Source organism: Vitis riparia, chromosome 18 (assembly GCF_004353265.1).
Source record: "Vitis riparia cultivar Riparia Gloire de Montpellier isolate 1030 chromosome 18, EGFV_Vit.rip_1.0, whole genome shotgun sequence".
NCBI lineage: Eukaryota > Viridiplantae > Streptophyta > Magnoliopsida > Vitales > Vitaceae > Vitis > Vitis riparia.
The window spans coordinates 36,168,280-36,193,220 of NC_048448.1; the positions used below are offsets into that span (position 1 = coordinate 36,168,280).

The 24,941-nt window shown below is 31.9% G+C and overlaps 2 protein-coding genes across 11 annotated transcripts in view; both read left to right on the plus strand.

Annotated features, from left to right (window-relative positions):
* Positions 1-12,776, plus strand: part of LOC117906443 (disease resistance protein RPV1-like) — a 35,960-nt gene extending 23,184 nt beyond the window's left edge. Inside the window, exons 1-6 of one of the 2 annotated variants that reach the window (XM_034819464.1) lie at positions 7,643-8,208; positions 8,528-9,617; positions 9,752-10,060; positions 10,146-11,810; positions 11,898-12,408; positions 12,470-12,776. In XM_034819464.1, the coding sequence (XP_034675355.1) occupies positions 7,715-8,208; positions 8,528-9,617; positions 9,752-10,060; positions 10,146-11,810; positions 11,898-12,408; positions 12,470-12,600 (4,200 nt within the window). In that variant the 5' untranslated portion in view covers positions 7,643-7,714 and the 3' untranslated portion in view covers positions 12,601-12,776. Of the gene's footprint in view, positions 1-7,642; positions 8,209-8,527; positions 9,618-9,751; positions 10,061-10,145; positions 11,811-11,897; positions 12,409-12,469 lie in introns of those variants that run through there. The other variant, XM_034819465.1, reaches the window with a different exon arrangement.
* LOC117906449 lies at positions 1,354-4,916 on the plus strand. Of its 9 annotated transcripts, none has more exons than XR_004649820.1 (5): positions 1,354-1,523; positions 2,396-2,771; positions 3,087-3,227; positions 3,339-3,508; positions 4,370-4,916. XR_004649820.1 is itself a non-coding variant. In XM_034819470.1 (3 exons), exons 1-3 carry the CDS (start codon positions 1,506-1,508, stop codon positions 4,553-4,555), a joined length of 345 nt encoding a protein of 114 aa, XP_034675361.1. In that variant the 5' UTR covers positions 1,355-1,505; the 3' UTR covers positions 4,556-4,916. The 9 variants fall into 9 exon arrangements, 1 of the variants encoding a protein (XP_034675361.1); XR_004649821.1 differs by having other exon boundaries at positions 3,371-3,508; XR_004649815.1 differs by lacking the exon at positions 3,339-3,508 and having other exon boundaries at positions 2,396-2,501; positions 2,693-2,771.
* Positions 12,777-24,941: the final 12,165 nt, after the last annotated feature.

Below are 24,941 nucleotides of genomic sequence, written 5' to 3' on the forward strand. Positions count from 1 at the left end.
GAAAGTGAAGGGAAGTTGAAAATCCCTAGAGTTTAGAAAGCAAAATGTACACAACCAATACTCAAAAATAGACAGAAAATGGGCCAGCTACTACCTTCTCACAAAAGAAACTCATCTTTTGGTGGTTGTACCTCCTTGTTTTCATTTTTCATCCACTTTTTTCCCATCCAAATACATCATGCTTAATTTATCATAGAAAACTAGTTAGAAAGAAAATAAAATATAATTAAAATTAATTAAAAACTTATGTCTTTAAATTATTTAATATTTATAAAAAAAATAAAAATAAATAAATGAAATAAGTTTAAAGATACATATAAAAAATAAAATATTTATTTACATTTTTTTTTCTTCCATCTTCTCTCTCCATTTTCTTTCACTTTTATTTTTCTTTGAATTTTTCAAAAAACAAAAATAGGCCCAAAATTCATAAATTAATTTTTTGAAATTGTTCTAAAAAAGAGTCCAACTTAATTTTCCATACAAATTTATAGAACTTTGAATTAGGTTGTCTATTTACCCTCAAATCACTCCATGCTAATGTTATTCTATTTAAACAAAACTCTCTGAAAAAGGTCTGAATCTTCAATTCAATCCAAGTATTGTTACAAAAGATAGTCAATATTAATTCCTTTTAACATTTGAGAGAGATGAAATTGCTTTTCATTAGCCCTAACAACCTCTATCCAAATTTTCTTGACATCCAAGTAACATCTTATGACCAGTTGGCATATCATTTTGAAATCAAACATATCAGTCTATGTAAGATTAAAAGCACCAAATTACTCATTAACCTCCTTTCTCATGCTTCTTGATAGTATAGAGTCTAAATGTTTCATGTCTACATAAGTTGGGAGTAACGCTTGCTACACCTTCATGGTAGAATTGTGTACTTGTTCCGGCATCAGGTATATGGGATGGTTACCTAAGTTGGGAGCAATGCTTGGTGCAACTTGATGGGTGGAATTACCTGTCCCAACATCAACTTGATGGTCTTGATTTGATGGATTAAGCTGGTGACATAATTAATGAGACAAATTAACATATAATATTATTATTGATCCTCCACACACACACACAAGCACATGGGTGCCTTGGGTTGGACAGTGGACACATACATAGAAAAGCGGGAAACTTGTATTTTGGGCCAGCCATTCGGGAATAATTGGGTTTTAATAACCCAAGAGTTGAAAATATGATATTTAGCTATTAATGTGAAAAATAATATATTTTTTGTTCGCTTTGTGCTGACTTGTTTTTTTTTTTTCCAAATTGCCCTTACCCAATCTCCATGTCAGCATCCACGTTAACACAAGTTCCCCTTTTAATTTCGATTGCTTCTTCTGCCTTCAACTTTCCTCCGCTCTTTTTCTTCACCGTCTTCTACTGACATCTAGCTGCTACCTGCCATCATAACTCAACCACCGTCGTCCCTCTACGATTGTTTACAGCCACGAAACACATCGAAGCTGGCAAGGCACTATGTTCGCCACAACTCTCCCAGAATGTCCTCCTTCCAACATGTGAGTCTGTGACTTCCCTTTTCTATTTGCTAAAATTATTTACTTTTCTTCTTATTGATTTTGTTCCTATTTGGATTGTCTTAGTTTGCTCTTGATTAAACCCTAAAGTTTCTTTGATCTCGAAAATTGAAAGCCCTTTGTGAAATTTGCAATTCAAAAACGAAATCCCTAAAATCCCAATTGGAACCTAGAATTTGCACAATGAACCTCTGATTGCAACACACAAAATGGGAGGTATATTGGTGCTTATAAATTGTATACATGTTTTTCTTTCGTTCTTTCTTTTCTTTTAAATAATTGTTATCAGAATACCTATTGTTCTTTCTTTGTGGTGTTTATTTGATATGGTTTTATCTAGATCACGAGTTTGCAATTTTCTTGTCTTTTCAATTTATACTCTTGGATGCACATTATTTCATTAATTAATGAATTATTTTGTCATCCTAAAGTTCAACTAAAATCTGTTTTGGGATTCCTTTGTTTGGTTTCCAAGAAAAGAAACACTTGCTGAATTTTGAATTTTAAGCTCTAAGTTGTTTTTGGTTTCCAAAAATTTTAGAAACTTGTCTTAACCAAGCCAAATAGTTGTAGCACAGTTGAGTGGATATTTCTTGGTCCGAACTGGTCAAAATTTTTAAATGTACTTTTAAGGAAAATTTGTTTGAATTAAAAAACCAAGAGCAACTAAGAAAGGAACCCCATTTTTGGTTAAATTATTGCTTGTTATATTTGAGTTATAGTGAGTTTTTGACATTATTTGGCAAAATAATCACAGGTTCCCTCCCCATCCACCCCCTATTTTTCTGTTTTCATCAATTTATATGTAATTGTTTATATTGAAATATTGAAATTTGATGGGTTCTTTGTGACAGTTTATTTGAGGTTGCCCATCTCAGTTGTCCACTATGATTTACACAGCAATTGACATATTCTACATAACTGATGAGCAACTAAAGAACTCACCTTCCAGGAAAGATGGTATAAATGAAGCAACTGAAACAACCCTTAGAATTTATGGTTGCGATCTCATCCAAAAAAGCAACATTTTACTGAGACTTTATGTTGTTATATTGTTCTTATTATTTTTTTAATAGAAATGCAATTGGTACATACAATTCTTATATCTCTTATTTTTTATTTGTTTGTTTACCTTAATCTTATCATGTTAGACCTCAAGCAGTAATGGCCACTGGCCAAGTTTTGTTCCATCGCTACTGCAAGAAGTAATTTGTCCGTTTCAATGTAAAGGTTTATCCCTCCTCCTAACTATCTTCCAGTTTCTAATTTGCTAAAAATAAATTTTGAATCCTTTATTTATGTTCTGGTTTCCTAAAAATTTTGGGAAACTCACCTCCACTAAACCAGACATTTTGGATTTTTTAAAGGTCTTTGCTTTCTTGGATATCAAGTAATGGAATTTCTAAAATTTGAAAGTTTGATTTACATTTTTTGAGTTGTAGCTCAAACTGAGAACAATGCTATATCTCTATGCTTTCTTCTTTATTTTTTCTTAATCTAGTACTGGTTTGGACCTAATTCTCTGTTTTTTTTTTTTTTTGGTAGAGAGTTGCTTCCAGTTATGTTTGGCTAGCATCAAAATTGGAGGAAAACCCTCGAAAAGCAAGGCAAATCCTCATTGTTTTCCACATAATGGAATACAGGAAGGAGTACTTACCTGTTGTGCACTTGGACCCATTTTCTAAGGTTATGAATCTATATTGGTTACAAATGTCTAGGAATGTATATGCTATTTATTAGAAGGCCTGATGTGTTTTCTTCCTAAAGCATATGCTTATCTTTGCTTTTTGTTAATAGAAATATGCTGAATTGAAGACTAATTTGAGCAGAACTGAAAGACACATTTTGAAAGAGATGGGTTTTATTTGTCATGTGGAGCATTCTCATAAATTCACATCAAACTAAATTGCCACCCTAAAAACTCCTCCAGAATTGAGGCAAGAAGCTTGGAATCTTGCAAATGATAGGTACATTCACAATAGAGTATATAAATATAACAAATATGTGTTTGGATTCATCCATGTAAATAGTTAGTTTGTATCTACTGTTATTTTGTGATTCTGGGATTTGAGTTCCATTTTTAAATTGGCAAATAGAGAATTTTATAAAAACTTTAAAGAGTCCCAAGTAGGTATAATAGTAGACAACCCTATGGTAAGTACCTATCATCAATTAAAAGATGGAATATGGTTTTACCTTTTTTCAGTTGTACAGAAAGAATGGAGAAAGCAAATGAAGTAAATGAAGAAGAGTAGGGAACTTCTAATCGAATTAAATTGTAAATTAAGGAAACTAGAAAATTTAGAAGTATAAGAACTTCTTATACTAAGATATTGTTAGCAAGGAAAACTTCCCGAATTTTATATAAGACTCAAATAACCTCTAACATTTTAAATGATTTGCAAAATTATTACAATACTCTTGACTGCTTCAACTTGGAATTTCTTATTCCATTTTCTTTTTTCTGGTGAGCAAACCTTGAGGGATTCATGCCCCGACTTGGTAGTGTGTTGCCTTGCAGTTAGAATCCTTCAACCCTTGTAGGGCATATGTTACTTTGATATTTTCTCCAAAAAAAAAAAAAAATAAAATAAAATACTAATAGAAAATGAAAAAAATAAAAAAAAATAAAAAAAACAGGTGAATTGTTGAGCTGCTCTTTTTGGTGAACCACTATATCTGCCAGCTATGTCTGTGCCTAGAGAAAGGTTAACGATGACAAGAGCAGAAGTTCTACTCATTATTGGATGATGTTAATTGATTGTAGGACTCCCTCCAAATAACAAAATGAAATTATATTATTGATGTGGACAATTGTTATTTTGCAGGAAATTTTGCATAGCGGCCCATCAGCTAATAATGGTACTGTCACTCCCAAAGAAGCTTCCAAGTTGATTAATTCAGAATCAGGCGAGTCCAAGAATTCAATGGTAAAACGTGCCCTTGACATCTTGGAGGAATCCAAAAAGGGTGATGATGATCCCAAGAGAAGAGTCCATACTATCCAAGTCTGAGCATAGAACAGAGGCAAGTGGGGAAAGGAACAATGAGAGAGACAAGGATAGGGAAAGAGAGAGAAATGGACATGGAAAGTGAACCTTGATAGAGAAAGGGATTCGAATAAAGAACAGGAACGAGATGAGATTGATGAGGACTGAGAGAAAGTGAAGGATAGAAAACATCGGTCTATGATTCTGGTGTGTTTACCTGGTTACGTAAAGAGATAGCATTCCTTGGCTCTCTGATTCTGGTGTGTTTATGCAATAAGTTTTCAGAATGGCTCGTCTTGCTTGTCCTACTTTTTACATTTAAATGTAAAGGATTGAGATGGGAAGTAAATAATTAAGCCTTTTATTATTTTTGTTGAGCATGGGATACAAATGATTGCAAGTTCATGTTTCAACATAGCATCTTAAATCTTAATCACAATACTAACATAGAAAGATGTTGCATGAAAAGAATAATTTTCTAGTATTAACATGATAAGATAATGGCAGAACCAACACCCCTAAGGGTCAACATAAGATTACCATTCACCCAAAATTCAGCCTTGTATGCAGTCACTTAGTATTTTCTTTTATATGAGTCTTCCCCTCTACCCTTGTACTAGGATCGAAGGTGAATGAAAAACCTATATAGACCCGGAACATGAAATGCAGAATGCCTATCAATTTGAAACTAGCATAGGTGGGTGAATAGAAATTGTCCATGAAGAGGTTTCCATTAAATGGCTTGATTTTATTTTTATTTTTTTTTTCAAAAACATATATTGCTTATTTGAAGTTTGAATAAATGTACAAAATGGTAAGGTAGATGTAGAACTGCATGAGAAAATTCTTTATTTGCTAATTCAACATTCTAAACAAAACCATAATACGCCTGTTCTCCAATTCAACAAGCAAGGATAGCAGTTCTAGTAATTGCAAAGAGCTTCAATTGCCAAGCTTTTTAGCACTCCAAGGTAAAGGTCTCCAAGCCTAGCTGTTGAGACAAGGATTGCACATCCTTCTTGCCCATAGTTCCATCCAAACAGTTAGAAATGCCTTGGAAATAACACTAAGAATAGAGAGGAAAAAAAACCGAAAAAAAATAATATACCCAATCTATTCCCATAAGATACTTAGAGCAAATAAAGGTCCCTTTGAATTTTGTGATGGGTGGGTCCTTATATTCTTGTAGACTTGATTCATCTCCCCCACTCGTTTCCTTCTTACCATTGTGAATAAAATGCAAATATTAAGAAATTGCTTTTGAATTTTGTGGTGTGTGGGTCCTTGTATTCTTTGAAAAGTCACCCAGCTCCCCACTCAACATTACTTGTTTGTACATCTCATAAAATGATGAACATTTAATTTTAAATAAAAATTTGTTATATAAATAAATAATAAATATTGTTTTAGCTTAAATATTTTTTATTACCTCAACAACTATAAGATCAACACTTAGATAACCAAACAAAACTGATTTTGTTTCATATTAGCATCCAACAATGGATGTTTTTTTTATGCATATCAAGTATTGAATAAGCACAAATTTATCATTTATAATTAAATAATTAAATTTTGAGAATGTATTATTTAATATTAAATTGAATTATTATTTCTATCCATCTTGAATTTTATCTTGAAAATTAATATATATTAAATAATTTAAAAATAAGAAATTAAGTTATTTATTTTTATATTTTTGTTCTTTTTACTAAGAAATGGTTTCAAAATTTTGAAAGAAACCTTATATTTTAAGATAAAAAACAAATAATTCTTAATTTTAAAGTTTATCTAATAAATTAATTAAGAACTCCAAACAAAATAAACTTTTTCATTTTAAAATTTATTTGAAAAGTGATTTAATATATTCAAATAAAATAAAATCAATAATGGTTTTATTTCTAAAAATTTTGAATAAAATTTATAATGGCTTTAATATTTTTAGAGTTTTTGAAAATTTTCTAAGTTCATAGTGTAATTTAATTTTTAATGGAAATTTCAAACTAAAAATTTCAAGAAGTATTTTAAGATGAAAATTTCAGTTTAATATTACCATTTCCAAATACCCAAATATACCTATGAATCTATGATGTGGTTGTATAAAAATTATAAAAACGTATTTGGAAGATCACAAGAACCTTCAACTTTCTACTTTATTTCCATTATTTTAATATATTTGAAAAAAGTAGTTGTACAATAAATCATTAATTTTTAAATTTTTTTAAATAATTACTTTTATATTATTAAGTGAAATACTATTTAAAATCATTTTCTCTAACTCTTAACGTACGCTTCGCATTTCACTATAATATCTATATACCATACCAAAAACATAAAAATATCATTATGATGATTTATACATTTTTACAATAAGTTAAATGAAATTTAATAATAAGATAATTAAAATAAATTAATTTATTAAAATTTTATTTTTTTAGTCATCAAGTGTTTAAAATGTTTTTTATTTAAAATATAAAAGAAACAATGATATATACATATATTTTTATGTTTAAAAATATTAATAATTTTATATCCAAGTTAATTGATAAGATTATTATGATATTTTTATTTTTAATAATATATTAAATAGAATGTGAAAAATAAAATAATTAAAATTAATTTAATTTATGTTAAAATTTAGAGGGGAGGAATAAACTATGTATTAAATTACCCAATTCGTTCGGAGGTTTGCTTTCATACGGGAGGGGAAAGGCAGTAATATCGAAAGGCTTTGACAGGTCAAAGGAATACCAAAAGTTTGAAATTTCAACGGAAAGGACTCATGGCTATTGTATTGAAAGGCTTTGACTGTGTCAAAGGGAAAGGGCCAATGGCCATAGTACCAAAAATGAAATTTTAATTTGAGGCTTTGACGGGTTTGTTGTGGGTGGGTCCTACTTTATATTTTTTTAAAAGCCACCGACCTCCTCACTCGTTACTCCTTCACATTTGACTGACAAATCACATGCTTATGCATTGGGACCCCAAAAAATGGGAAAAGGATCACCTGCTTGCATGTGTTGGGACAATCATGTTTCCTTTTTACAATCCAACCAAAAGAGAAAAAAAGTCTTGGTTCACGTGAGGACCCAAAGATGCCGTAGGGTCCGTAGGGATATCAAGTATTGACTGACCACAAGTTAATCCTCAACTCTCTTTAAGCTTTCATCCAGAAACTCTCCAACAATGGCTTCCTCTACCCAAAAACCCTCTTCTTCTTCTTCTACCTCAATCCGTCAATATAACTTCGATGTGTTCTTGAGTTTTAGAGGTGAAGACACCCGCAACAATTTTACGGATCATTTATTCGAAAATTTGGTTCGGATGGGGATTAACACTTTCAGAGACGATCAACTTAAAAGAGGAGAGGAGATCAAATCAGAACTTTTAAAAACTATCGAAGAATCAAGAATTTCCATAGTTGTGTTCTCAAAAGACTATGCTCAGTCCAAGTGGTGTTTGGATGAGTTAGCGAAGATCATGGAGTGCAGGGATAAAATGGAACAAATAGTCTTCTCGGTGTTCTACCACGTGGATCCTTCTGATGTGCGAAAGCAAACAGGGAGCTTAGGAGAGGCATTTTCCATTCACGAAAGAAAGGTAGATGAGAAGAAGGTGCAAAGGTGGAAGGATTCCTTGACCGAAGCAAGCGATCTAAGTGGCTTCCATGTGAATGATGGGTAACTTCAACTTCCTTAATTTGTGCTTTTGATTTAATTAACTTATCAGGATTTAGTTGTCTTAAATCAAGTTAATAATTTTGTATAGTAAAGCTTGCTTTGTGATGTTATTAATAGTAGGCTCAAAACTTGTTGCCTTCTCATTATGTGTAAAATGTTCAATATATTGGGTTCTTTTAATACTTTTTACATCTTATATGCCCTTACTTTTGTTATATTGACAAAATCAAGTGAATATCACTAAATTTGCTTCATATTTGTTATCTTTTGCAATTCATTAAAACTCATGAAGTGTTACATTGTACTTTATAATGGGCAGGTATGAGTCAAAGCATATTAAGGAAATTACTAACGAGATTTGTAAAAGATTGAATCCCAAGCTTTTGCATATTGATGATGTTATAGTTGGGATGGATTTTCGCCTTAAAGAACTAAAATCATTGTTAAGTAGTGACTTGCATGACATTCATGTGGTTGGGATCTATGGAACTGGTGGAATTGGTAAAACTACCATTGCCAAGATTGTTTATAATGAGATCCAATGTCAATTCACTAGTGCTAGCTTTCTTCAAGATGTCAGAGAGACATTCAACAAGCATTGTCAACTTCAACTACAACAACAACTTCTTCATGATACAGTGGGGGATGTTGAAGAGTTTAGCAATATCAATAAAGGAATCAATATAATAAAGGCCAGACTTAGCTCAAAAAGGGTTCTTATTGTAATTGATGATGTGGATCAGTTGCAGCAATTAGAGTCAGTGGCCAGAAGTCCTAAATGGTTTGGTCCAGGAAGTACAATTATCATTACAACCAGAAACCAACATTTGTTGGTTGAGTATGGAGTGACTATATCATATAAGGCTACAGAATTACATAATAGGGAAGCTCTTCAACTCTTCAGCCAACATGCCTTTAAACAAAATGTTCCTAAAGCAGATTATGTGAACCTCTCAAATTGCTTGGTACGTTATGCTCAAGGTCTCCCTTTGGCCCTTAAAGTTCTAGGTTCTTCTCTTCGAGGCATGACAATAGATGAATGGAAAAGCGCATTGGATAAATTTAAAAAAAACCCTATGAAGGAAATTAATGATGTGCTTAGAATAAGTTTTGATGGGCTTGATTCTTCTCAAAAGGAGGTTTTCCTTGACATTGCGTGTTTTTTCAAAGGTGAATGCGAAGATGTCGTGTTAAGAATATTAGATGGTTGCAAGTTAGATCCAATGTACAACATAAGAGTTCTACGTGATAGATGTCTGATAACTATCTTAGACAACGTCATACAAATGCATGACTTGATACAACAAATGGGTTGGGCAATTGTTCGTGAAGAATGTCCGGGAGACCCAAACAAATGGAGTAGATTGTGGGATGTTGATGATATTTATGATGCATTTTCTAGACAAGAGGTACGAATTAAATGCCTAAATATAGTTATTTAAATATTTATAATCAATTTTTTTAAGTGGTTAATTGTCTGTATAATTGTAGTTAGGATTTTTATCATGTGTTGTTCCCTTATTTTTCATTATTGTTTTTCCAGGGAATGAAAAATATTCAAACCATATCTTTGGACTTGTCTAGATCAAAAGAAATACGGTTCAGTACAAAAGTGTTTGCTAAGATGAAGAAACTTAGGTTGCTTAAAATCTATTGCAATGATCATGATGGTTTGACAAGAGAAGAGTATAAAGTGCATCTTCCTAAAGACTTTGAATTTCCTCATAATTTGAAATATCTTCATTGGCAAAGATGCACTTTGAGGTCTTTACCTTCAAGGTTTCATGGAGAACAGCTTATTGAAATCAACTTGAAGTCTAGCAACATAAAAAAGCTTTGGAAAGGGAATAAGGTATGATCATTATTTAACGTTCTTTTTTTATAATAATTTTCAAGTAGAAGAAATTTTTTTATTAAAAGAATGTCTTTTGTTACAGTGTCTTGGAAAACTAAAGGGCATTGATTTAAGTAACTCAAAACAGCTTGTCAAAATGCCTAAATTCTCAAGCATGCCGAATTTGGAGAGACTGAATCTTGAAGGTTGCACAAGTTTGCGCGAACTTCATTCATCTATTGGTGATCTCAAATGGTTGACTTACTTGAATTTAGGAGAATGTGAGCAGCTCCAAAGTTTACCTACTAGCATGAAGTTTGAATTTCTTGAAGTCCTTTATCTCAATCAATGTCCAAAGTTGAAGAAGATTCCTGAGATCCATGGGAATATGGGACATTTGAAGGAACTTTATTTAAATGAGAGTGGGATTAAAGAGCTACCAAGTAGCATTGTTTATTTATTCTCTCTTGAAGTCCTTAATCTCTCAGATTGTTCAAACTTTGAGAAATTTCCTGAGATCCATGGGAATATAAAATTTTTGAGGGAGCTTCATTTAGAAGGATGTTCAAAGTTTGAGAAATTTCCGGATACATTTACTTATATGGAACATTTAAGGGGGCTTCATTTACGTGAGAGTGGTATTAAAGAACTCCCAGACAGCATTGGGTATTTGGAATCTCTTGAAATTCTTGACCTCTCATATTGCTCAAATTTTGAGAAATTCCCAGAGATAAGAGGGAATATGAAATGTTTGAAGGAGCTTTTTTTAGATAATACTGCTATTAAGGAACTCCCAGGCAGCATTAGATGTTTGGAATCTCTTGAAAATCTCAACCTCTCATATTGCTCAAACTTTGAGAAATTTCCAGAGATCCAAGGGAATATGAAATTCTTGAAGGAGCTTTATTTAAAGCACACCACTATTAAGGAACTCCCAAATAGCATTGGGTGCTTGCAGGACCTTGAAATTCTTGACCTCAGTGGTTGCTCAAATCTTGAGAGGCTTCCTGAGTTTCAAAAAGATATGGGAAATCTACGGGATCTTTTTCTAGACAAAACTGCAATTAAAGGATTACCCTGCTCAATAGGTCATCTCACTGGACTTGATCGCTTAAATTTGGAAAATTGTAGAAACTTGAGAAGTCTTCCAAGCATATGTGGGTTGAAATCCCTTGGAGACCTCTTTATCAATGGTTGTTCAAATCTAGAGGTTTTTTCAGAGATCACGGAGGATATGGAACAATTAGAACGCCTTTTGTTACATGAAACGGGCATAACAAAGCTGCCATCATCAATTGAACACCTGAGAGGTCTTCGTTCCTTGGAATTGATCGATTGTGAGAACCTTGTGGCTCTTCCCAATAGCATTGGTAGTTTGACATGTCTTACTAGTCTTCGTGTTCGTAACTGTACAAAGCTCCATAACTTGCCTGACGATTTGAGAAGCCTACGGTGTTGCCTAAAAGAACTAGATCTAGGTGGTTGCAACCTGATGGAAGGAGAAATCCCCAGTGATTTATGGTGCTTATCCTCACTGGTATATTTAGATGTAAGTGAAAACCATATTCGTTGCATACCGGCTGGCATCACTCAACTTTTTGAGCTCGAAACCCTTTACATGAATCACTGCCCGATGCTTGAAGAAATTGGAGAGCTTCCATCAAGTTTAACAAAGATGGGGGCACAGGGTTGTCCATGCCTAGAAATTGAAACTTTCTCAAGTCCACTTTGGTCTTCTCTGCTCAAATGCTTCAAATCACCAAATCAGGTATCAGTTTCATGGCAGAATTATTTATTTAGTTTTTATAATTAAAAAAAAAAAAACCGTGAGATTTACATGACATTTTTTCTACAGTCGACATTTTTTAGGCGGGGGAGATTTCTCATTCCAGGAAGTAGTGGAATACCAGAGTGGGTAAGCCATCAGAGAATGGGGTGTGAAGTAAGAATAGAGCTCCCAATGAATTGGTATGAAGATAACAACTTCTTGGGATTTGTACTATTCTTCCATCATGTTCCCCTTGATGATGATGAATGTGAGACAACAATCGGTAGTATTCCACTTTATGAATTGACGATATCCCATGGTGATCAATCTGAACGACTGGACTGGATATCGTTTTATTCTGAATGTAAAACCTTCTGGATTAGGGATTTATCATATGTCGACGAACTCTACCCCTACTACAGTCGTAGAACATCAGATCCAGCAATTTGGGTGACGTATTTCCCTCAGATTAAAATTCCAGGTGAGTATCGATCCAGTTGGTGGAACAACTTGAAGGCTCACTTCCACACTCCGATCGGTGTTGGCTCTTTTAAGTGTGGCACTAACGCATGCTTTAAAGTGAAAAGTTGTGGGATACATCTCTTGTACGCCCAAGATCAGATCCATTGCATGCTTTAAAGTGAAAAGTTGTGGGATACATCTCTTGTACGCCCAAGATCAGATCCATTGCCCTCAACCGTCGAGAGGAAGCCTTGGTGAAAGAGAAGATCACCCAGCCAAGAGATTAAACCCAAGCAAGGTATGTCTTCTCTCTTTTTTTATTTATTAGATGGAATTAGTGAAAAAAGAAATATGTAGATAACTTTTAAAATCATATCCTAGTGACTGATTTTTATTTTTATTTTTTTTCTTTTCATGATTTTATTTTAATCATGTGTTCTTAAATGTCCCAAAATTATAGGAAATTTTGAGATCCGGCAGCTTGGCTCTGTCTTAAAGTTCAAACTCAATTTTTATTTTTTATTTTTTTATTTATTTGTTCTTTTTCTTTCCTAAAAAAATATTTTAGAAGTTATTATTTGGAGTAGATAATTGAATTTAAAAGGAAGTCATGCAATTTAGAGGGCAAAATGGAAGGTGAATATTCTTACGATAAAATTATATGTCTAGAGCTTAACAATTATGATACGTTTCTTAAATTGATTGTGGGATCCATCTATAAACAACCTAAAAGGTGAGAGCATGACTTAGGGCTAGTGGCGGAGCACCGTGGGCTTGGCGCAAAATATCTTTTTATTTATTTAGGAATTTTTAAAAATAAAAATCAAAAGTACAAGCTTTGTTCAATTCCTAAGAAAATGATTTTTGTATGAGAAAAAAAATAAAAAGAAAATCATTTTGTATGAGAGAAAAAAAAAATACTTGATAGATTATTTAGATTATATTCTACTTAATTGTTGATAACTTTTAATTTTATTTAATTAATTTATATTTTATTAAACAATTTTCTTAGTGGTAGGTTGTTTTGGTTGACTCTAAGATTTTTAAAATACCTAAGTTCTAATTTATCATTGATAATGATGGTGCTACATTTATATTATATTAAATAAAATTTTATCAATTTAATTATTTAAAAAATTCTAAAAATGTATTAGTAAAATTATTGAATTTTTAAAGTTTTGCTAAAAAATGTAAAATTCTTAAAAATTTATGATCACATTTCTTGCCATTTTTTAAAAAATTCTTTCGAAAATATTGCTTAATTTTTTTTAAAAAATAAATTTTAAAAATTATCATTTTTTTTTAATCATTTCATACTTTATAGTGTTTTTCTTTCACAACCAGTATCAATAATTAAAATGTTTCCCCATCTTTTTTTTTTTTCCATTTTTTATTTTATATTTTTTGTTTCATAATTAATATAAGTAATCACTTATTTTGCTAAATGATCATGAAATATAAAATTTTAAAAAAAATACAATTCATGATTCTTTTTAATTGATATCGAATGTATGGTGATACTTTAAGTTCATGCCATTGGGATTTACAAATTTAACTAATAAAGAATCTGATCCAATAAATACAGACCCTTCAACCATCATTTGAGATGGAAGACACTATCAAAATTAGATTCACCATCCCCATCATTATAATAACCAATGCCACATAATCAAAACCGTATACATGCCCAATATCAATCCAATACAAGACAAAACTGATATTGTGTTACACATATTTGTAAACTTAAGTTGTACTAGCCATTTGTGACTCACTGCTTCCTGCATGTGGATGTGAGGAGGAATCAGTAGCATGCAAAGTCGAATTTCCTTTGATGGCAAACAAGTTGAATTCTGGTTTTTGTATCGAAGACATAAATTTGTGAAATCGACCATCAAAACTAGCTTTTAGTTCCTGTGGTGATAGAAGGTTTAGCCTTTCAAGAACTTTAACCGCAGTGTTTGCTGCAAGGTTAATCTGTGAGATGGCAATGGCAAAACAAATTAGTGAAAAGCTCTTTCTGGTGAGGTCTATAAATGTTTACTTCCAAAACCAAAGTTCAAAATAGAAAAGCATTCAAAATTCTTACGCATTCTATCTTGAAGAAAGTAAGACATAGTAAGAAAATAAGAGTGCACCAGGTATAAGTTAATTAGACAAAACAAAAAGAAGACAGCATAAAAAAAAAAAGAAAAAAAAAAAAGAATAGTAATAGAAAAGCAGGCATACAGACCATTCCTAAACCCGTTACATGCTTACCTGGCATAGTCAACCTTTACTTTGGATGGGGGTTGGGGTAGTTTTGCAAAAGCCAACACAAAAACTAAAGGAAATATATTGAGATCGTTATTTGTTTGGTTGGAAGAAAGGTTGCCCAGTTAGATGATTGTTTTGTGTTCATCAACAATACGAGTGTAGTCTAGTGCAAGTTCTATTGTTGTTTCTCTGCTTTTTTCTCTTCCCATTTCTTGATAGTCGTATGACATGTACCATACATGTGTACTCCAATTGAGCACTCTTAATGTGATAGAATATATATTATATTATTTTACCTATTTAGATATATATATATATATATATATATATATATATATATATATATATATATATATATATATATATATATATATATATATATATATATACTACTAACTGAATGAAAAAAACTAGATAATCAGTCTAATTAATTTTATTTTTATAATTAAAATTTTGAAGTTAAGAAAAAGTATTGAATAAGATATTAATTTTCTTCTACTAAGGTAACTCTCAAGAGATGTGGGATAAGGTAAAGGGATTTAAAAAGTTGCGTTTGAACCACAGACCATAAGCTCATTATGAGCATAACTACTCTACTATGCTCCATCCTTATTTGTATTAATATTTAACAGAAAACAACTACATAAGCTATATCAAAAAATAATATATATAAATTACATTTTTTTTCATTTTCAATTCGTTTTCATATTTAAATATAACTTTTTTTTTACCATTTTGAATACATTTTCATATTTAAATATTGTATATATTTTGTTTAATAAATTTAAACCATTAATACATTTATATAAAATGAATAAATAATATTATAAATATTATTTAATTTTTAATTATATTTTTTAAATATTTTAATTTTAATAAAATATAAAATTTATATTTAAGACTTCACCGATTTGACAACAGTTCGACCACCGATCCAACCAGTGAATCATGAACCGGTAATTTTTTCGACTCAATATCCGATCCGATTCTGAAAACATTATTAAAAGTGACAATATTTTTTTAATAATTTTAATCATGTAAAATTATATTATTACATAAAAATTTGATTACTTTACTTGAACAATATATTTTTATTTACATGAGGCATTGTGTAAATATTTAACTTTTCAAATACAAAATATTTTTAAATATCTAATAACATAATATAATTTTTATTAATAAATTTTAAATATTGTAATCATCAATATTATTAACAAAGAGATAACAAATTACTTATTAAATTATAAATTATAGAATACATTGGTATAATATATATATTTTTATTTAAAACAATATTGAATGTTGAAATACATGATATAATGTAACCATTATATATAACATATACGATTGGACACTTGTATAAAATAAATATGAATGTAGCATAATATGTTCTATTGAATATAATATTATAAAAAATTTAAATTTCATTACCTCTTTAGGTTTGGTATAAATACATCTAATCATCACTGATTTCAAATTTGGTCAGTTAACACCTTAATAAATTTATTTCATTTATAAAATTATTTTTTTAAGAGATTTGAATAAAAAGGATTTTAGATAAATGTGTTTAATAATTTTTTTTAAAAAATAAATTTTATATATGAAATACCTCTACAAGGTATTAGCCGACGAAATATAAAATCAATGAAAGTTTAATATATTTATACTAAACGGGATGTGAATGAAATTAATCCTATTTTAAACTATCATGTTTCATATATATATCTATATATATATATCCTTACCATTCCCTTGCTATTCAACCAACCAACCAATTATATCACATATCTAGCCAAAGGGAAATGAAAGTAAAAATTGAATGAGACACCCTAGCCAAGAATTAAGTTTTAAGACAATGCTATTTAAAGTGGGCCCATCACTCTAAAAATAGTCAAGAGGGTTAAGTTACTTAAGTGTACATGCTCCTCTCACTATGGCCCTCTCCTAGAATTACTTAATATTACTGCTCTATATATATTTTTCTTACATGCATGATGTTTATTTTACTTACCAAAAAATTGACATGCTTTACATTTGGTGACTGTTATATCCTTATAATTGGAATTTAATTTCATTTGAGTAACTATCATGTCCTTATTTGGGTCAAGAGTTGAAAAGAGTGTAAAGTGAATATTCTTAAATAAATTTAAAACCAAATTACTATAATTTTGAAAGTGAAGGGAAGTTGAAAATCCCTAGAGTTTAGAGAGCAAAATGTACACGACCAATACTAAAAAATAGACAGAGAATGGGCCAGCTACTACCTTCTTCCTCACAAAAGAAACCCATTCTTGGTCGCTGCACCTCCCTGTTTTCATTTTTCATCCACTTTTTCCCCATCCAAATACTTCATGCTTAATTTATCATAGAAAATTAGTTAGAAAAAAAATAAAATATAATTAAAATTAATTAAAAACTTATGTGTTTTTGAATTATTTAATATTTATATAAAAAATAAGAAAATAAATGAAATAAGTTTAAAGATACATATAAAAATAAAATATTTACTTAAATTTTTTTTTCTTCCATCTTCTCTCTCCATTTTCTTTCACTTTTACTTTTCTTTGAATTTTTCAAAAAACAAACATAGGCTCAAAATTCATAAATTAAAATTTTGAAATTGTTCTAAAAAAGAGTCAAACTTAATTTTCTAGAAAATTTATAGAACTTTGAATTAGGTTATCTATTTTACCCTCAAAATCACTCCATGCTAATGCTATTCTATTTAAACAAAACAATCTGAAAATAAAATGAATCTTCTATTCAATCCAAGTATTGTTACAAGAGATAGTCAATATTAATTCCTTTTAACATTTGAGAGAGATGAAATTGCTTTTCATTGGCCCTAACAACCTCTATCCAAATTTTCTTGACATCCAAGTAACATCTTAGGACCAGTTGACATATCATTTTGAAATCAAACATATCGGTCTAGGTAAGATTAAAAGCACCAAATTATTCATTAACCTCATTTCTCATGCTTCTGTATAGAGTCTAAATGTTTCATGTCTACCTAAGTTGGGAGTAACGCTTGTTGCACCTTCATGGTAGAATTATGTACTTGTTCCGGCGTCAAGTATATGGGATGGTTACCTAAGTTGGGAGCAATGCTTGGTGCAACTTGATGGGTGGAATTACCTGTCCCAACATCAACTTGATGGTCTTGATTTGATGGATTGAGCTGGTGACATAATTAATGAGACAAATTAACATATAATATTATTATTGATCCTCCACACACACACACAATTAATGAGACAAATTAACATATAATGTTATTATTGATCCTCCACACACACACACAAGGACATGGGTTGACATCTAGCTGCTACCTACCATCATAACTCAGCCACCGCCGCACCTCTACGATTGTTTGCAGCCACGAAATACATCCAAGCCGGTAAGGCTTCATTGCAGTTCACCATGTTCGCCACAACTCTCCCGGAATCACCTCCTTCCAACATGTGAGTCTTTGACTTCCCCTTTTCCATTTGCTAAAATTATTTGCTTTTCTTCTTATTCATTTTGTTCCTATTTGGATTGTCTTAGTTTGCTCTTTATTAAACCCTAAAGTTTCTTTGATCTAGAAAATTGAAAGCCCTTTGTGAAATTTGCACAATGAACCTATAATTGCAACACACAAAATGGAAGGTATGTTGGTGCTTATAAATTGTATACATGTTTTTCTTTTGTTCTTTCTTTTCTTTTAAATAATTGTTATCAGAATACCTATTGTTCTTTCTTGTAATTTTTTTATTCTATGTGGTGTTTATTTGATATGGTTTTATGGAGATCACGAGTTTGCAATTTTCTTTTCTTTTCAATTTAATCTCTTGAATGCACATTATTTCATTAATTAATGAATTATTTTGTCATCTTAAAGTTCAACTAAAATCTGTTTTGGGGTTCCTCTGTTTGGTTTCCAAGAAAAGAAACACTTGCTAAATTTTGAATTTTAAGCTCTAAGTTGTTTTTGGTTTCCAAAAATTTTATAAACTTGTCTTAACCAAGCTAAATAGTTGTAGCACAGTTGAGAGGAAATTTCTTGGTTCCGAACTGGTCAAAATTTTTAAATGTACTTTTAAGGAAAATTTGTTTGAATTAAAAAACCAAGAACAGCTAAGAAAGGAACCCCATTTCTAGTTAAATTATTGCTTGTTCTATTTTAGTTATACTGAGTTTTTGACATTATCTGGGAAAATAATCACAGGTTCCCTCCCCATCCACCTCCTATTTTTCTGTTTTTATCAATTTATATGTGCTTGTTTATATTAAAATATTGAACTTTGATGGGTTCTTTGTGATAGTTTATTTGAGGTTGTCCATCTCAGTTATCCACTATGATTTACACAAAAAATGACATATTCTATCTAACCGATGAGCAGCTAAAGAACTCACCTTCTCGGAAAGATGGTATAAATGAAGCAACTGAAACAACCCTTAGAATTTATGGTTGCAATCTCATCCGAAAAAGCAGCATTTTACTGAGACTTTATGTTGTTATATTGTTCTTGTTATTTTTTTAATAGAAATGCAATTGGTACATACAATTCTTATATCTCCTATTTTTTATTTGTTTGTTTACCTTAATCTTATCATGTTAGACCTCAAGCAGTAATGGCCACTGGCCAAGTTTTGTTCCATCACTACTGCAAGAAGTAATTTGCCCGTTTCAATGTGAAGGTTTATCCCTGCTCCTAACTATCTTTCAGTTTCTAATTTGCTAAAAATAAATTTTGAATCCTTTATTTATGTTCTGGTTTCCTAAAAATTGTGGGAAACTCACCTCCATTAGACCAGACATTTTGGATTTTTAAGAGGTCTTTTTTGCTTTCTTGGATATCAAGTAATGGAATTTCTAAAATTTGAAAGTTTAATTTACATTTTTTATGATGTAGCTCAAACTGAGAACAATGCTATATCTCTATTTTTTCTCCTTTATTTTTTTCTTAATGGAACATAATTCTCTGGTTTTTTTTTTTTTTTTTTTTTTTTGTAAAGAGTTGTTTCCAGTTATTTTTGGCTAGCATAAAAATTGGAAGAAAGCCCTCGAAAAGCAAGGCAAGTCCTCATTGTTTTCCACAGAACGGAATACAGGAAGGAATACTTATCTGTTGTGCACTTGGACCCATTTTCTAAGGTTATGAATCTATATTGGTTACAAAAGTCTGGGAATGTATATGTTATTTATTAGAAGTCCTGCTGTGTTTTCTTCCTAAAGTGTATGCTTATCTTTGCTTTTTGTTAATAGAAATATGTTGAATTGAAGACTAATTTGAGCAAAATTGAAAGACACATTTTGAAAGACCCAAAGAAAAGAAGGAATAGACTCGTCTGGCCTCTGTTTGGTGGCTTCCAACTCTCATCTAGATACATCAATGTCGGCACTGAAAGCAAACTGAGTCAAAAACTCATGAGCCATGTCCTCCCAGGTGCAAAGTCTCGAAAACTCAACTGAGGCAAACCATCTCTGAGCTGCCTCACTAAGTGACATGGGGAAAAGGGCCACCAACTGTGCATCATCTATCCCGTGTGCTCTCATGACTATGTTGTATAGTCTCAAGTGGATCTTAGGACAACCAATCCCACTATAACGCTCAATGTCTGGCATGCGAAACTTGGTGGGCGAGCTAGCAGCCGGTATGTCATCCCTATCATCCTAAGTCAAACCTCCATCCTATAATCTGATCTGCCTTATCCTGGACTCAAGTCTCTCAACCCTGGCCTCCTACTCGGCCAATCTAATATCATCAGTAGTAGTAATAATGGGAGGCGGCACTATGGCAGCATGTGGTGGAGCAGTCTCACAATGATCTGATAGATGGAATGGAACGCCATGTGAAGTCCCAGGTAGAAGAACCTACGATGTTTGAGATGCATGGGGAACTGTCTCGTTAGTGCTAATGCCGACTAGATGATGATCCTGGCAAGAGCTTTCTATTGACTCCTACCATGAACTCCTAAATAGAAGCAAGTGTGGAAGCTAGTTCATCAAACATCTCAACTAAACTATCTGAACTCTTATGTGAATTTGCTTTGATCAATCGACCTCCAACTGTCCTCCAAGAATGTGGCTCCAGACTCAACCAACTCCTAAACTGACTCCCTACAATGCAAATGAAATGGATGAAGGACACAAGATAGAACCCTAAAAGACAACAATACAACATGCAAACACATGGTCTTGAGGTGGCAATCTGAAATCTGGATATATGATGAGAACTCTAGAGTCATAAAGTTGTCCATTGTGAGATGACTACAAATGTGACTATAGAATTCCTATCAATAATCCAAGATGAAAGAGGTGTGAAAAACACACTATCACGATACTTCATCTATAACCACATATCTTTAACTCAACCTTCAACTCGAGCTCCATAAAGAGAAAAAAATAAGGTAATTAAGGCGACTCTCTTGAAAAATGTGTGAATGTGAAAACGTGTCTTTCACCTTTCTGTAATGAAAATATGAGCATCGAGTCAAAAATGGAATCAATGATCAAACAAAGAATGAGGTACTGAGCCCATGATAGATGTAAAGTGTAAAAAGGTAATCAATGAACATATCCTAAAGCAGCAAGCAAGTGACAACAAAGTAAAAGGATGTGTCGAGCCAAGAAAGGAAGACAAAAGCCCTAGGAAGAAAACATGCTAAACTCATCGAGTGAAAGAATCTGATGCAACAAGGCAAGAGGTGATCCAACCAATACCCAAACTCATACCGATCTTTGAGCACTCCTAACTAGAAACTAAAAGAGAAAGCACTAGATCCAAGTAAGTGACTAAGACGGCTCTGAAGGCTCTTAGATGCACCCACATGTGAAGAAAAAATCCTAATAAAAGGATCTAAGCTCATCCTACAAGGTCAAGGTGGCTCTAAAAAGAAAATGGGTGGACTTTAAAAGATCCCTAGCAGAAGCAATCGTACCCTCCGACGGTACGCAACCCTCTGCACACCTCCGAAGAGACAGGACGCTTCCATGCAAGGTGGTCATCACCTCCACACATGCACTACCTCGACATCCCATGGGGTTTTCTATGACAAAAGCTCTCCTAATGGCTGGCGTATCTCATAACTCTGATCACTCATCAATGATCTAAGGTGCACAGTGAGTGGTGTGGGTGCATCCGAAAATCCTATGAAACTAAGAAGAAAACACACTGGTCACACAAATATCCTGAAATCTAGCTTTGAGCTATACAAATCTTCAAAGGTCGGACTCTAATCAACATCAATGTGTCGGCCACCTCCAAAATGCTCTCAAACATAAATATAACCCATCACTAAAGCCTACTCCTAATCACTAGCTCGGTCGAAGAGCAAATAAAGCAACAAGTCTCATATCAAATACGAGATCAAGTAAAACAAGGTCGACCAAGACTAGGGACTTGGAGACAAGAGGATAGGTGTGTATCCCACATAAACAAGCAACTCATGCAATCACACGGAAGGAGAGAAGTCATGCAACAGACAATCATGCAAAGCACATGTATATCATCAAAATCTACACACAAGCTAAGCAAGAAATATGATAATCGATGCTTTCCCACTCGATGTTGCAACTCGTTTTTTATTTATTCGGTAAAAACATTGATTTTTAGACAAATAAGTGGAGTCGCCATTTTGTGGACCCCATATTTTCGCTCGATGCTTTCCCACTTGATGGTGCAACTCGTTTTTTATTTATTCGGTGAAAACATTGATTTTTAGAAAAATACGTGGAATCGCCACTTATTTTTGTTTTATTTTTTAAATGAAAAACAAAATAAGAAAGAAAAACCCTAAGTGTGACTCCTAAAGGAAAAACTGGTATGTGAAAAATCGAGTCTAGGTCCGGGGGTCAAGTTACTTATTGGAAATGTATGGTAAAGACCATGGCACCCCTTTAAGTCCCTAAAAGCGGGTCTCTACTAAATAAGGTGAAGTAAGCGTGACAATTGATAAGGAAATCAATGGATACCAATGAAATGATCAAATAATAAAACGAATCATGCATAAGAATAAGCAAAATGAGAGTGAGATCGTACCTCAGCAGCAAGTAATAGTGCGCTATCAGGAAAACAAGGTTAGCTCAAGTATAAAATTATCGCATGCATATTAAAGAGCAAGACAAAGATCAAGCAACATTCATTAAGCATAGCAATTGACAATCAGAAGAGATCATATGTAGGCCCCCCACCAAAGCCCAATTGATTTTGCATGAATTAATCTCACAAATTCCATTATTTTGGAATTATGAAAATTACCTTCATGCTTATTAAAAATAGTGAAAAATGAGAAAATTATTTTAAAATCAAAGAAAATTTGTGAAAGTGCTTGCTTGAAAGAAAAAGGTAGCAAGTTTATTTAAAAAACAGAATTTTTAGCGACTTAAAACCCTAATGAATGATGAAAAGTGGTAGAATTAAAAAATGTTTGAAAACTGAAGTGAAATTAAAATTATTTGAAAGAAAACTAGAGTTTTGAAATTTATTTGAAAATTAAACCCACAAAATTATTTGAAAATTGGAGTTTTGAAAATTAAATTTAAGAATTGGAATTTTGAAAATTATTTGAGAATTGGAGTTTGGAAAATTAAATTTCAGAAATGGAATTTTGGAAATTAAATTTGAAAGAAATTGGAATTTTGGAAGTTATTGAGAATTGGAGTTTTGGAAATTAAATTTGAAAGAAATTGGAGTTTTAAAAATTAAATTTAGGAAATGGAATTTTGGAAAAAAAAAAATTAAATTTGGGAATTGGAAGTTTGGAAGATAATTCGAACATGGAAGTTTTGAAAATTAAATTTTAAAAAGTGGAATTTTGAATAATTATCCAAAAATTGGATTTTTGAAAATAATTAAAGTTTGGAAAGTTAAAGTTTTGAAAATTAAACTTAAAAAGTGGAGTTTTAAAAAATTAAATTAAAAATGGGAGTTTTTGAAATTTATTTGAAAATGAAAGTTTGGAAAATTAAATTTGGAAAAAAAAAAAAAGAATTTTGACATTTGGAGTTTTGAAAATTAAATTTGAGAATCGGAATTTTGAAAATTATTTGGAAATCAAAGTTTGAAAAATTAAATTTGAAAATCGAAGTTTTGAAAATTATTCGAAAATTAGAGTTTTGAAAATTACTTGGAAATTGATTTTTTTTTAAGTTAATTTTTGAAAATAAGAAATTTAAAAAAAATATTTGAAAAGGATTTATATATTTATATATTTGACACCAAGAGATGACAGATTAAGAGAATAGCTTTTTAGGTTACATGTAGGAATGAGGCCCATCTCCAAATGCTTTCCCTAAATTTTATGAGGCCAAACATTTTATTGAATTTTCTATTCCCCATATCTAGGTATTTCAGCCTTCTATGTCAACATATGGTGTACCAGAACTCTTCTTCAAGGCTTGACTCAAGAATGCTGACATTTGTGATGATGCTTACTATGCAAAGATCCATAAATATCCAAACATGTCTCCCAAAAGCCACCACAACCAAAACAGCCAACCCGACCATAATATTCAACACTCGAAACACACCAGAAATGGACGAATGATAGCAAGAATATAAACTAGGGAAAAAACTGGACGTTTTTTCCAAAGCTCCATTACCACTTTCCATTTTTTTTTTTTCGGCTCAAGCAATGTGTGCAGAGTGTACCCCCTTGCATATCAAAGCTTCTTTAATTTCTCAAGCCTCTCTTTGAATAGCTCATAGTCGACAATATCTCAAATAGATGACACTAAAAAAAAAAAAAAAGTCAAAGAAATAGAGCATTCTCTTAACAAACAACCTATAAAACTGTACTCCATTTCATGCTATCCTAAATGGATCTAAGCATGTGGAACGAAAAGGGCGCATCTTGTATGATTAAACAAATACCAAGCTCTAAGAAAACAACCCATATATCAATCATTTACAGGGGAAATCAAAGAAATCAGAAAAGGAACAAAATAGAGCAAGCATGAAATGATGAAGAATCGTGAAAATGAGAAAAAAAATGAATAAGAAATCAGCAAAAAAATCCTTACTTGATGGTGTTCCTCTAATCCTCACCCTGGTACTCTATTTTTTCTCTCTCAATCTCTGTTTTTCTCCTAGTTCTCTCCTTCCTACCACTGCTAGTTTTTTTTTTCTATCCCCATTTTCTCTAGTCTCCAACTCCCTTTCTTATCTTCTCTTACCCATTCCATTGCTCCAGCCATCATCCTATGTCCTCTGTTCAGAAGAAGTTTCCATCTCAACCACCACCATGGCGAGGTAGTGGTGTGTTCTTGCCACACATCCATGCAGTTTTTCCCGGCATAAAGAGGTTCCCTCCTTCAAATGAAATGTTGCCAGCTCTTCCAAGGTGATAGAAATGTGCTCCAAAAATAACCAAAAAACTTAGACAAAAAATGAGGGTCTACAAATATGCCCCTTTTCGGTAGAGATCATG